We start from the raw sequence: 14,148 nt of genomic DNA, 5'->3' as shown, positions 1-14,148 counted from the left end.
GGTGACGTCACCACGACGCTTGTGCCAGGCTATGTGCACCTTGAGGCCACGTGAAGTGTCGAACGCCTGCTGGCAGGTCACGGGGCAGACCCAGCAGGTGCCACGGGTCGACTGACTGAGATGACTGGCTGATGCACCACCTGTGCCCCCTACTGTGCCAACCTGCTGTGCTTTAACCACCCGGCGCTCCGCTCGTTGTTGTGAGCGTCGCTCCTCCGCCCTCCGTTGTTGTTGGAGGGCGACTGCCTCCAACTGCCCAGTAGCATCCTTCACGAGCCTCCTCCACAGAGGCCGATCTTGACACCGCTGGTACCGGTCATCGGCAAGTCCACTCAGCTCCACGTCCTCCTGTACCACATCACTCCATCTCTTCTCTAGCCCGTGCCACGCCCGTTTAGCCCCCTCAATCCGGCCAAACAAAAGCTGTTTCGGCATGCGGTGGCTGGGCATGCGGGCTACATGACCCAGCCAACGCAGCCTTGCCCGCCGGAGGAGCTCACCGATGGGACCTTGCCAGGTTCACATATACAGGTATACGGACACACAGGTACATGTACACAGGTACACACACTGACACACGGGTACACACGTACACAGGCACACTGACACAGTGCGATGGCGCCGGTGGTGAGGGCAAGGCTGAGTGACGGACCGACGCTGAACCTCGATTCGCCACTTTTATTGAGCCACGCAGCGGATAGAGAATGGGGGGCGGGGGTTGGTGGATCACAGAGAGATGGGAACGCTTAATGTATCCGCTCTCTGAATGGCTGGCGAGTTTGTCTTCGCTCCGATTGGATGTCCGTCCACTCGCCAAACACGTCCCATTGGTGGAACGTAGGGGCGCCCTTGGCTCCGATTGGCCGGCGCACAGGGAAGCTGGGCTTCTCATTGGCCGAATAAATATCTGCGATCCGATTGGCTGTTTCGGAGGCCTCGTTCTTTGCCCCGACCTGCGATTGGCTGGCTCATCTCTCTTCCCATTGGTCAATCCGGTTGGCCCTAAAAGCGGAATGGCTGGATTCTAATTGGCTGCTTGGCTGTGGGCGTCTTCTTCGGGGGCTCCTGATTGGTCCGGTAGCCCGATGCCTGCGTCCTGGCTTGCGATTGGCTGTGGTCAAGCCCAGAGCAAGCTGCAACACAGAGGCAGTGATTAGAACCGCAGTGGAGATGTTGACTACCTCGCCTGGTCTACAGGAGGTCGTGGGTTAGATCCTGACACCACAGTGGCTAGGAGATGTTGACTACCTCGCCTGGTCTACAGGAGGTCATGGGTTAGATTCTGACACCACAATGGCTAGGAGATGTTGACTACCTCGCCTGGTCTACAGGAGGTCATGGGTTAGATTCTGACACCACAATGGCTAGGAGATGTTGACTACCTCGCCTGGTCTACAGGAGGTCATGGGTTAGATTCTGACACCACAATGGCTAGGAGATGTTGACTACCTCGCCTGGTGTACAGGAGGTCATGGGCTAGATCCTGACACCACAGTGGCTAGGAGATGTTGACTACCTTGCCTGGTATACAGGAGGTCGTGGGTTAGATCCTGACACCACAGTGGCTAGGAGATGTTGACTACCTCGCCTGGTGTACAGGAGGTCATGGGCTAGATCCTGACACCACAGTGGCTAGGAGATGTTGACTACCTCGCCTGGTCTACAGGAGGTCGTGGGTTAGATCCTGACCCTGACACCACAGTGGCTAGGAGATGTTGACTACCTCGCCTGGTATACAGGAGGTTGTGGGTTAGATCCTGACCCTGACACCACAGTGGCTAGGAGATGTTGACTACCTCGCCTGGTCTACAGGAGGTCGTGGGTTAGATCCTGACACCACAGTGGCTAGGAGATGTTGACTACCTCGCCTGGTCTACAGGAGGTCGTGGGTTAGATCCTGACACCACAGTGGCTAGGAGATGTTGACTACCTCGCCTGGTCTACAGGAGGTCGTGGGTTAGATCCTGACACCACAGTGGCTAGGAGATGTTGACTACCTCGCCTGGTCTACAGGAGGTCGTGGGTTAGATCCTGACCCTGACACCACAGTGGCTAGGAGATGTTGACTACCTCGCCTGGTATACAGGAGGTCGTGGGTTAGATCCTGACCCTGACACCACAGTGGCTAGGAGATGTTGACTACCTTGCCTGGTCTACAGGAGGTCGTGGGTTAGATCCTGACTCACACCCAGTGGCTAGGAGATGTTGACTACCTCGCCTGGTATACAGGAGGTCGTGGGTTAGATCCTGACTCACACCCAGTGGCTAGATGTTGACTACCTCGCCTGGTATACAGGAGGTCGTGGGTTAGATCCTGACTCACACCCAGTGGCTAGGAGATGTTGACTACCTCGCCTGGTCTACAGGAGGTCATGGGCTAGATCCTGACACCACAGTGGCTAGGAGATGTTGACTACCTCGCCTGGTCTACAGGAGGTCGTGGGTTAGATCCTGACTGACACCACAGTGGCTAGGAGATGTTGACTACCTCGCCTGGTATACAGGAGGTCGTGGGTTAGATCCTGACACCACAGTGGCTAGGAGATGTTGACTACCTCACCTGGTCTACAGGAGGTCGTGGGTTAGATCCTGACTGACACCACAGTGGCTAGGAGATGTTGACTACCTCGCCTGGTCTACAGGAGGTCGTGGGTTAGATCCTGACCCTGACACCCACAGTGGCTAGGAGATGTTGACTACCTCGCCTGGTCTACAGGGCCCCAGATCAAACGCGCGACCTCCTGTAGACCAGTCGAGGTGGTAACATCTCCTGGCCACTGTGGTGATCCATAAACACAGCGACACACACAGTGACACAGTGACAGAAACACGGAGAGAGACGGAGCCACGCGGACTCCAAATATACAGCAGCAGCAGGCGTTGTCAGGGTCCGGGATGGAACCCACGACCTCCTGTAGACCAGGCGAGGTAGTCAACATCTCCTAGCCACTGTGGTGTCAGGATCTAACCCACGACCTCCTGTATACCAGGCGAGGTAGTCAACATCTCCTAGCCACTGTGGGCGTCAGGGTCAGGATCTAACCTACGACCTCCTGTAGACCAGGCGAGGTAGTCAACATCTCCTAGCCACTGTGGTGTCAGGATCTAACCCACGACCTCCTGTAGACCAGGCGAGGTAGTCAACATCTCCTAGCCACTGTGGTGTCAGGATCTAACCCACGACCTCCTGTAGGCCAGGCGAGTTAGTCAACATCTCCTAGCCACTGTGGTGTCAGGGTCTAACCCACGACCTCCTGTAGACCAGGCGAGGTAGTCAACATCTCCTAGCCACTGTGGTGTCAGGATCTAACTCACGACCTCCTGTATACCAGGCGAGGTAGTCAACATCTCCTAGCCACTGTGGTGTCAGGACCTAACCCACGACCTCCTGTAGACCAGGCGAGGTAGTCAACATCTCCTAGCCACTGTGGTGTCAGGGTCAGGATCTAACCCACGACCTCTTGTAGATCAGGCGAGGTAGTCAACATCTCCTAGCCACTGTGGTGTCAGAGTCAGGATCTAACCCACGACCTCCTGTAGACCAGGCGAGGTAGTCAACATCTCCAAGCCACTGTGGTGTCAGGGTCAGGATCTAACCCACGACCTCCTGTAGACCAGGCGAGGTAGTCAACATCTCCTAGCCACTGTGGGTGTCAGGGTCTAACCCACGACCTCCTGTAGACCAGGCGAGGTAGTCGGCATCTCCTAGCCACTGTGGTATCAGGGTCAGGAGCTAACCCACGACCTCCTGTAGACCAGGCGAGGTAGTCAACATCTCCTAGCCACTGTGGTGTCAGGATCTAACCCACGACCTCCTGTAGACCAGGCGAGGTAGTCAACATCTCCTAGCCACTGTGGTGTCAGGGTCAGGATCTAACCCACGACCTCTTGTAGATCAGGCGAGGTAGTCAACATCTCCTAGCCACTGTGGTGTCAGGATCTAACTCACGACCTCCTGTAGACCAGGCGAGGTAGTCAACATCTCCAAGCCACTGTGGTGTCAGGGTCAGGATCTAACCCACGACCTCCTGTAGACCAGGCGAGGTAGTCAACATCTCCTAGCCACTGTGGTGTCAGAGTCAGGATCTAACCCACGACCTCCTGTAGACCAGGCGAGGTAGTCAACATCTCCAAGCCACTGTGGTGTCAGGGTCAGGATCTAACCCACGACCTCCTGTAGACCAGGCGAGGTAGTCAACATTTCCTAGCCACTGTGGGTGTCAGGGTCTAACCCACGACCTCCTGTATACCAGGCGAGGTAGTCAACATCTCCTAGCCACTGTGTTGTCAGGGTCAGGAGCTAACCCACGACCTCCTGTATACCAGGTGAGGTAGTCAACATCTCCTAGCCACTGTGGTGTCAGGATCTAACCCACGACCTCCTGTATACCAGGCGAGGCAGTCAACATCTCCTAGCCACAGTGGTGTCAGGATCTAACCCACGACCTCCTGTATACCAGGCGAGGTAGTCAACATCTCCTAGCCACTGTGGTGTCAGGATCTAACCCACGACCTCCTGTAGACCAGGCGAGGTAGTCAACATCTCCTAGCCACTGTGGTGTCAGGATCTAACCCACGACCTCCTGTAGACCATGCGAGGTAGTCAACATCTCCTAGCCACTGTGGTGTCAGGGTCAGGATCTAACCCACGACCTCCTGTATACCAGGCGAGGTAGTCAACATCTCCTAGCCACTGTGGTGTCAGGGTCCGGGATGGAACCCACGACCTCCTGTAGACCAGGCGAGGTAGTTAACATCTCCTAGGCACAGAATGTTGAGTAATTTGTTCAATCTACGCCTGAACGATTTCAGTAACCGAAAACTGGTAACCATCTCACCTCATGAGGGTTGGTTCCGGCATTCCTGGGTCAGCTCCCTTCTTGAAGCCTGGAAACCACACGGTGAGACACAGACACAGTGAGACACAGTGAGACACAGACACAGTGAGACACAGTGAGACACAGACAGTGAGACACAGACACAGTGAGACACAGACACAGTGAGACACAGACACAGTGAGACACAGTGAGACACAGACACAGTGAGACACAGTGAGACACAGACACAGTGAGACACAGACACGGGGAGACACAGACAGTGAGACACAGACACGGGGAGACACAGACACAGTGAGACACAGACACAGTGAGACACAGACACAGTGAGACACAGACACAGTGAGACACAGACACAGTGAGACACAGACACAGTGAGACACAGACACAGTGAGACACAGACACGGGGAGACACAGACACGGGGAGACACAGACACAGTGAGACACAGACACAGTGAGACACAGACAGAGTGAGACACAGACACAGTGAGACACAGACACAGTGAGACAGACACAGTGAGACACAGACACAGTGAGACACAGACACGGGGAGACAGAGAGACACAGACACGGGGAGACACAGACACAGTGAGACACAGACACGGGGAGACACAGACACAGTGAGACACAGACACGGGGAGACACAGACACAGTGAGACACAGACACAGTGAGACACAGACAGTGAGACACAGACACAGTGAGACACAGACACAGTGAGACACAGACACAGTGAGACACAGTGAGACACAGACACAGTGAGACACAGACACAGTGAGACACAGACACAGTGAGACACAGACACAGTGAGACACAGACAGAGATACACAGACACAGTGAGACACAGACACAGTGAGACACAGTGAGACACAGACACGGGGAGACACAGACACAGTGAGACACAGACACAGTGAGACACAGACACAGTGAGACACAGACACAGTGAGACAGACACAGTGAGACACAGACTGTGAGACACAGTGAGACACAGACACAGTGAGACACAGACACAGTGAGACACAGACACAGTGAGACACAGTGAGACACAGACACAGTGAGACACAGCCACAGTGAGACATAGACACAGTGAGACACAGACACAGTGAGACACAGACACAGTGAGACACAGACACAGTGAGACACAGACACAGTGAGACACAGACACAGTGAGACACAGACACGGGGAGACACAGACACAGGGGTGTGTACAGGTAGCTAGCTAGGGGTGTGTACAGGTAGCTAGCTAGGGGTGTGTACAGGTAGCTAGCTAGGGGTGTGTACAGGTAGCTAGCTAGGGGTGTGTACAGATAGCTGGCTAGGGGTGTGTACAGGTAGCTAGCTAGGGGTGTGTACAGATAGCTGGCTAGGGGTGTGTACAGGTAGCTAGCTAGGGGTGTGTACAGGTAGCTAGCTAGGGGTGTGTACAGGTAGCTAGCTAGGGGTGTGTACAGGTAGCTAGCTAGGGGTGTGTACAGGTAGCTTGCTAGGGGTGTGTACAGGTAGCTAGGGGTGTGTACAGGTAGCTAGCTAGGGGTGTGTACAGGTAGCTAGCTAGGGGTGTGTACAGGTAGCTAGCTAGGGGTGTGTACAGGTAGCTAGCTAGGGGTGTGTACAGGTAGCTAGCTAGGGGGGTGTACAGGTAGCTAGCTAGGGGTGTGTACAGGTAGCTAGGGGTGTGTACAGGTAGCTAGCTAGGGGTGTGTACAGGTAGCTAGCTAGGGGTGTGTACAGGTAGCTAGCTAGGGGTGTGTACAGGTAGCTAGCTAGGGGTGTGTACAGGTAGCTAGCTAGGGTGTGTGTACAGGTAGCTAGCTAGGGTGTGTGTACAGGTAGCTAGCTAGGGGTGTGTACAGGTAGCTAGCTAGGGGTGTGTACAGGTAGCTAGCTAGGGGTGTGTACAGGTAGCTAGCTAGGGGTGTGTACAGGTAGCTAGCTAGGGGTGTGTACAGGTAGCTAGCTAGGGGTGTGTACAGGTAGCTAGCTAGGGGTGTGTACAGGTAGCTAGCTAGGGGTGTGTACAGGTAGCTAGCTAGGGGTGTGTACAGGTAGCTAGCTAGGGGTGTGTACAGGTAGCTAGCTAGGGGTGTGTATAGGTAGCTAGCTAGGGGTGTGTAGTGGTAGCTAGCTAGGGGTGTGTAGTGGTAGCTAGCTAGGGGTGTGTAGTGGTAGCTAGCTAGGGGTGTGTAGTGGTAGCTAGCTAGGGGTGTGTACAGGTAGCTAGCTAGGGGTTTGTACAGGTAGCTAGCTAGGGTTGTGTACAGGTAGCTAGCTAGGGGTGTGTAGTGGTAGCTAGCTAGGGGTGTGTAGTGGTAGCTAGCTAGGGGTGTGTACAGGTAGCTAGCTAGGGGTGTGTGTAGCTAGGTGTGTGTGTAGCTAGCTAGGTGTGTGTACAGGTAGCTAGCTAGGGGTGTGTACAGGTAGCTAGCTAGGGGTGTGTACAGGTAGCTAGCTAGGGGTGTGTACAGGTAGCTAGCTAGGGGTGTGTACAGGTAGCTAGCTAGGGGTGTGTACAGGTAGCTAGCTAGGGGTGTGTAGTGGTAGCTAGCTAGGGGTGTGTACAGGTAGCTAGCTAGGGGTGTGTAGTGGTAGCTAGCTAGGGGTGTGTACAGGTAGCTAGTTAGGGGTGTGTACAGGTAGCTAGCTAGGGGTGTGTACAGGTAGCTAGCTAGGGGTGTGTACAGGTAGCTAGCTAGGGGTGTGTATAGGTAGCTAGCTAGGGGTGTGTACAGGTAGCTAGGGGTGTGTAGTGGTAGCTAGCTAGGGGTGTGTACAGGTAGCTAGCTAGGGGTGTGTACAGGTAGCTAGCTAGGGGTGTGTACAGGTAGCTAGCTAGGGGTGTGTACAGGTAGCTAGCTCGGGGTGTGTACAGGTAGCTAGCTAGGGGTGTGTACAGGTAGCTAGCTAGGGGTGTGTACAGGTAGCTAGCTAGGGGTGTGTAGTGGTAGCTAGCTAGGGGTGTGTACAGGTAGCTAGCTAGGGGTGTGTACAGGTAGCTAGCTAGGGGTGTGTAGTGGTAGCTAGCTAGGGGTGTGTACAGGTAGCTAGCTAGGGGTGTGTACAGGTAGCTAGCTAGGGGTGTGTACAGGTAGCTAGCTAGGGGTGTGTACAGGTAGCTAGCTAGGGGTGTGTACAGGTAGCTAGCTAGGGGTGTGTACAGGTAGCTAGCTAGGGGTGTGTACAGGTAGCTAGCTCGGGGTGTGTACAGGTAGCTAGCTAAGGGTGTGTACAGGTAGCTAGCTAGGGGTGTGTACAGGTAGCTAGCTAGGGGTGTGTAGTGGTAGCTAGCTAGGGGTGTGTACAGGTAGCTAGCTAGGGGTGTGTACAGGTAGCTAGCTAGGGGTGTGTAGTGGTAGCTAGCTAGGGGTGTATACAGGTAGCTAGCTAGGGGTGTGTACAGGTAGCTAGCTAGGGGTGTGTACAGGTAGCTAACTAGGGGTGTGTACAGGTAGCTAGCTAGGGGTGTGTACAGGTAGCTAGCTAGGGGTGTGTACAGGTAGCTGCTAGGCGTGTGTACAGGTAGCTAGCTAGGGGTGTGTACAGGTAGCTAGCTAGGGGTGTGTACAGGTAGCTAGCTAGGGGTGTGTACAGGTAGCTAGGGGTGTGTAGTGGTAGCTAGCTAGGGGTGTGTACAGGTAGCTAGCTAGGGGTGTGTACAGGTAGCTAGCTAGGGGTGTGTAGTGGTATCTAGCTAGGGGTGTGTACAGGTAGCTAGCTAGGGGTGTGTACAGGTAGCTAGCTAGGGGTGTGTACAGGTAGCTAGCTAGGGGCGTGTACAGGTAGCTAGCTAGGGGTGTGTACAGGTAGCTAGCTAGGGGTGTGTACAGGTAGCTAGGGGTGTGTAGTGGTAGCTAGCTAGGGGTGTGTACAGGTAGCTAGCTAGGGGTGTGTACAGGTAGCTAGCTAGGGGTGTGTAGTGGTAGCTAGCTAGGGGTGTATACAGGTAGCTAGCTAGGGGTGTGTACAGGTAGCTAGCTAGGGGTGTGTACAGGTAGCTAGCTAGGCGTGTGTACAGGTAGCTAGCTAGGGGTGTGTACAGGTAGCTAGCTAGGGGTGTGTACAGGTAGCTAGCTAGGGGTGTGTACAGGTAGCTAGCTAGGGGCGTGTACAGGTAGCTAGCTAGGGGTGTGTACAGGTAGCTAGCTAGGGGTGTGTACAGGTAGCTAGGGGTGTGTAGTGGTAGCTAGCTAGGGGTGTGTACAGGTAGCTACCTAGGGGTGTGTACAGGTAGCTAGCTAGGGGTGTGTACAGGTAGCTAGCTAGGGGTGTGTACAGGTAGCTAGCTAGGGGTGTGTAGTGGTAGCTAGCTAGGGGTGTGTACAGGTAGCTAGCTAGGGGTGTGTACAGGTAGCTAGCTAGGGGTGTGTACAGGTAGCTAGCTCGGGGTGTGTACAGGTAGCTAGCTAAGGGTGTGTACAGGTAGCTAGCTAGGGGTGTGTACAGGTAGCTAGCTAGGGGTGTGTAGTGGTAGCTAGCTAGGGGTGTGTACAGGTAGCTAGCTAGGGGTGTGTACAGGTAGCTAGCTAGGGGTGTGTACAGGTAGCTAGCTAGGCGTGTGTACAGGTAGCTAGCTAGGGGTGTGTACAGGTAGCTAGCTAGGGGTGTGTACAGGTAGCTAGCTAGGGGTGTGTACAGGTAGCTAGGGGTGTGTAGTGGTAGCTAGCTAGGGGTGTGTACAGGTAGCTAGCTAGGGGTGTGTACAGGTAGCTAGCTAGGGGTGTGTAGTGGTATCTAGCTAGGGGTGTGTACAGGTAGCTAGCTAGGGGTGTGTACAGGTAGCTAGCTAGGGGTGTGTACAGGTAGCTAGGGGTGTGTAGTGGTAGCTAGCTAGGGGTGTGTACAGGTAGCTACCTAGGGGTGTGTACAGGTAGCTAGCTAGGGGTGTGTACAGGTAGCTAGCTAGGGGTGTGTACAGGTAGCTAGCTAGGGGTGTGTAGTGGTAGCTAGCTAGGGGTGTGTACAGGTAGCTAGCTAGGGGTGTGTACAGGTAGCTAGCTAGGGGTGTGTACAGGTAGCTAGCTCGGGGTGTGTACAGGTAGCTAGCTAAGGGTGTGTACAGGTAGCTAGCTAGGGGTGTGTACAGGTAGCTAGCTAGGGGTGTGTAGTGGTAGCTAGCTAGGGGTGTGTACAGGTAGCTAGCTAGGGGTGTGTACAGGTAGCTAGCTAGGGGTGTGTAGTGGTAGCTAGCTAGGGGTGTATACAGGTAGCTAGCTAGGGGTGTGTACAGGTAGCTAGCTAGGGGTGTGTACAGGTAGCTAACTAGGGGTGTGTACAGGTAGCTAGCTAGGGGTGTGTACAGGTAGCTAGCTAGGGGTGTGTACAGGTAGCTAGCTAGGCGTGTGTACAGGTAGCTAGCTAGGGGTGTGTACAGGTAGCTAGCTAGGGGTGTGTACAGGTAGCTAGCTAGGGGTGTGTACAGGTAGCTAGGGGTGTGTAGTGGTAGCTAGCTAGGGGTGTGTACAGGTAGCTAGCTAGGGGTGTGTACAGGTAGCTAGCTAGGGGTGTGTAGTGGTATCTAGCTTGGGGATGTGTACAGGTAGCTAGCTAGGGGTGTGTACAGGTAGCTAGCTAGGGGTGTGTACAGGTAGCTAGCTAGGGGCGTGTACAGGTAGCTAGCTAGGGGTGTGTACAGGTAGCTAGCTAGGGGTGTGTACAGGTAGCTAGGGGTGTGTAGTGGTAGCTAGCTAGGGGTGTGTACAGGTAGCTAGCTAGGGGTGTGTACAGGTAGCTAGCTAGGGGTGTGTACAGGTAGCTAGCTAGGGGTGTGTACAGGTAGCTAGCTAGGGGTGTGTACAGGTAGCTAGCTAGGCGTGTGTACAGGTAGCTAGCTAGGGGTGTGTACAGGTAGCTAGCTAGGGGTGTGTACAGGTAGCTAGCTAGGGGTGTGTACAGGTAGCTAGGGGTGTGTAGTGGTAGCTAGCTAGGGGTGTTTACAGGTAGCTAGCTAGGGGTGTGTACAGGTAGCTAGCTAGGGGTGTGTAGTGGTATCTAGCTAGGGGTGTGTACAGGTAGCTAGCTAGGGGTGTGTACAGGTAGCTAGCTAGGGGTGTGTACAGGTAGCTAGCTAGGGGCGTGTACAGGTAGCTAGCTAGGGGTGTGTACAGGTAGCTAGCTAGGGGTGTGTACAGGTAGCTAGGGGTGTGTAGTGGTAGCTAGCTAGGGGTGTGTACAGGTAGCTAGCTAGGGGTGTGTACAGGTAGCTAGCTAGGGGTGTGTACAGGTAGCTAGCTAGGGGTGTGTACAGGTAGCTAGCTAGGGGTGTGTACAGGTAGCTAGCTAGGGGTGTGTACAGGTAGCTAGCTAGGGGTGTGTACAGGTAGCTAGCTAGGGGTGTGTACAGGTAGCTAGCTAGGGGTGTGTAGTGGTAGCTAGCTAGGGGTGTGTACAGGTAGCTAGCTAGGGGTGTGTAGTGGTAGCTAGCTAGGGGTGTGTACAGGTAGCTAGCTAGGGGTGTGTAGTGGTAGCTAGCTAGGGGTGTGTGTAGGTGTAGGTGTGTGTAGCTAGGGGTGCGTGTAGCTAGGGGTGCTTGTAGCTAGGGGTGTTTGTAGCTAGGGGTGTGTGTAGCTAGGGGTGCGTGTGGAGGTACTGACCCAGGTAGAGGACCGTGGGGATGAATCCCCATCGGATCGCGAGCTGCGTCACGCGGAACACGCGAGACAGCCTCCGCCTCGACTCCTTGCTCAGAGACATCGCGCGAGTGTCTCTCTGTCTGTCTGTCTCTCTGTCTCGTGTGTCTCTCTGTCTCGCGTCTCTCGTGTGTGTCTCTGTCTCTCTCGTGTGTCTCTGTCTGTCTCTCTCGTGTCTGTCTGTCTCTGTCTGTCTCTCTCTCGTGTGTGTCTCTGTCTGTCTGTCTCTCTCTCGTGTCTGTCTGTCTCTGTCTGTCTCTCTCGTGAGTGTCTCTGTCTGTCTCTCTCGTGAGTGTCTCTGTCTGTCTGTCTCTCTCTCGTGTCTGTCTCTTTGTCAGTCTCCAGCTGTCTGTGTGTGCAGATGGCGCCCTTGAGACGGAGAAGCACGTGGTGGATGCGGAAGTGACGTCACTGGGAAGGGAGTAGGCAGTGTCACTGTGAACGCCATGTTGGTAAGGACATGCAGTGTCACTGTGGACGCCATCTTGCGAGGGCAGGCAGCGCACTGTGGACGCCATCTTGTGAGGGCAGGCAGTGTCACTATGGACGCCATCTTGGCGAGGGCAGGCAGTGTCACTGTGGACGCCATCTTGGCGAGGGCAGGCAGTGTCACTGGACGCCATCTTGGCGAGGGCAGGCAGTGTCACTGTGGACGCCATCTTGGCGAGGGCAGGCAGTGTCACTGTGGACGCCATCTTGGCAAGGGCAGGCAGTGTCACTGTGGACGCCATCTTGGCGAGGGCAGGCAGTGTCACTGTGGACGCCATCTTGCGAGGTCAGGCAGTGTCACTGTGGACGCCATCTTGTGAGGGCAGGCAGCGCACTGTGGACGCCATCTTGTGAGGGCAGGCAGTGTCACTGTGGACGCCATCTTGGCGAGGGCAGGCTGTGTCACTGTGGACGCCATCTTGCGAGGTCAGGCAGTGTCACTGTGGACGCCATCTTGTGAGGGCAGGCAGCGCACTGTGGACGCCATCTTGTGAGGGCAGGCAGTGTCACTGTGGACGCCATCTTGGCGAGGGCAGGCTGTGTCACTGGACGCCATTTTGGTAAGGACATGCAGTGTCACTGTGGACGCCATCTTGTGAGGGCAGGCAGTGTCACTGTGGACGCCATTTTGGTAAGGACATGCAGTGTCACTGTGGACGCCATCTTGTGAAGGCAGGCAGTGTCACTGTGGACGCCATATTGGCGAGGGCAGGCAGTGTCACTGTGGACGCCATCTTGGCGAGGGCAGGCTGTGTCACTGTGGACGCCATTTTGGTAAGGACATGCAGTGTCACTGTGGACGCCATCTTGTGAGGGCAGGCAGTGTCACTGTGGACGCCATCTTGTGAGGGCAGGCAGTGTCACTGTGGACGCCATATTGGCGAGGGCAGGCAGTGTCACTGTGGACGCCATCTTGGCGAGGGCAGGCTGTGTCACTGTGGACGCCATTTTGGTAAGGACATGCAGTGTCACTGTGGACGCCATCTTGTGAGGGCAGGCAGTGTCACTGTGGACGCCATTTTGGTAAGGACATGCAGTGTCACTGTGGACGCCATCTTGTGAGGGCAGGCAGTGTCACTGTGGACGCCATCTTGGCGAGGGCAGGCTGTGTCACTGTGGACGCCATTTTGGTAAGGACATGCAGTGTCACTGTGGACGCCATCTTGTGAGGGCAGGCAGTGTCACTGTGGACGCCATTTTGGTAAGGACATGCAGTGTCACTGTGGACGCCATCTTGTGAGGGCAGGCAGTGTCACTGTGGACGCCATCTTGGCGAGGGCAGGCAGTGTCACTGTGGACGCCATCTTGTGAGGGCAGGCAGTGTCAGTGTGGACGCCATCTTGGCGAGGGCAGGCAGTGTCACTGTGGACGCCATCTTGCGAGGGCAGGCAGTGTCACTGTGGACGCCATCTTGTGAGGGCAGGCAGTGCACTGTGGACGCCATCTTGGCGAGGGCAGGCAGTGTCACTGTGGACGCCATCTTGTGAGGGCAGGCAGTGTCACTGTGGACGCCATCTTGGCGAGGGCAGGCTGTGTCACTGTGGACGCCATTTTGGTAAGGACATGCAGTGTCACTGTGGACGCCATCTTGTGAGGGCAGGCAGTGTCACTGTGGACGCCATTTTGGTAAGGACATGCAGTGTCACTGTGGACGCCATCTTGTGAGGGCAGGCAGTGTCACTGTGGACGCCATCTTGGCGAGGGCAGGCAGTGTCACTGTGGACGCCATCTTGCGAGGGCAGGCAGTGTCACTGTGGACGCCATCTTGGCGAGGGCAGTGTCACTGATGCAAGGTGAACGCCATCTTCGTAAAAGTAATGTAACTGGACGCCATCTTTGCAAGGGCAGGCAATGTAACTGGACGCCATCTTCGTAAGGGTAGGCAGTGTAATTGTAGGCGCCATCCTGGTTAGAGTGGGGAATGTAACTGTGGACGCCATATATGGTAAGGGGAGGCAATGTAACTGTGGACGCCATTTTGGCAAGGGTATGCAATGCAAAATGTGGACGCCATCTTGGTAAGGATAGGTAATGTAAACGTGGACCCCATCTTTGTAAGGGTGGGTAATGCAGGTGTTGACGCCATTTTTGTAAGGGTATATGATGGCACTGCACACCATGTTGGTAAGGGTAGGTAAAGTGCGAATGCCATCTTGTAAAGGGTATGTGATGACACTGTGCACACCATGTTGGTAAGGGTATG

At 55.1% G+C, this 14,148-nt stretch overlaps 1 protein-coding gene across 1 annotated transcript; it reads right to left on the bottom strand.

The window, feature by feature from the left end:
• Positions 1–664: 664 nt before the first annotated feature.
• TOMM7 (translocase of outer mitochondrial membrane 7) lies at positions 665–11,863 on the bottom strand. The gene is made up of 3 exons (XM_032980601.2): positions 11,421–11,863; positions 4,839–4,887; positions 665–1,133 (listed from the first exon to the last, which is right to left on the bottom strand). The coding sequence occupies exons 1-3, from the start codon at positions 11,518–11,520 to the stop codon at positions 1,118–1,120; spliced, it is 165 nt and encodes a 54-aa protein (XP_032836492.1). The 5' UTR covers positions 11,521–11,863; the 3' UTR covers positions 665–1,117.
• Positions 11,864–14,148: the final 2,285 nt, after the last annotated feature.

This window comes from Petromyzon marinus, unplaced genomic scaffold (assembly GCF_048934315.1).
Source record: "Petromyzon marinus isolate PM22_M1 ecotype Great Lakes invasive population unplaced genomic scaffold, UKy_Petmar_22M1.pri1.0 PM_Scaffold_443, whole genome shotgun sequence".
In the NCBI taxonomy this organism is placed as follows: Eukaryota; Metazoa; Chordata; class Hyperoartia; order Petromyzontiformes; family Petromyzontidae; genus Petromyzon; species Petromyzon marinus.
Note: the sequence above shows the minus strand (reverse complement) of the source record. Positions and strands in the feature narration are given on the sequence as shown.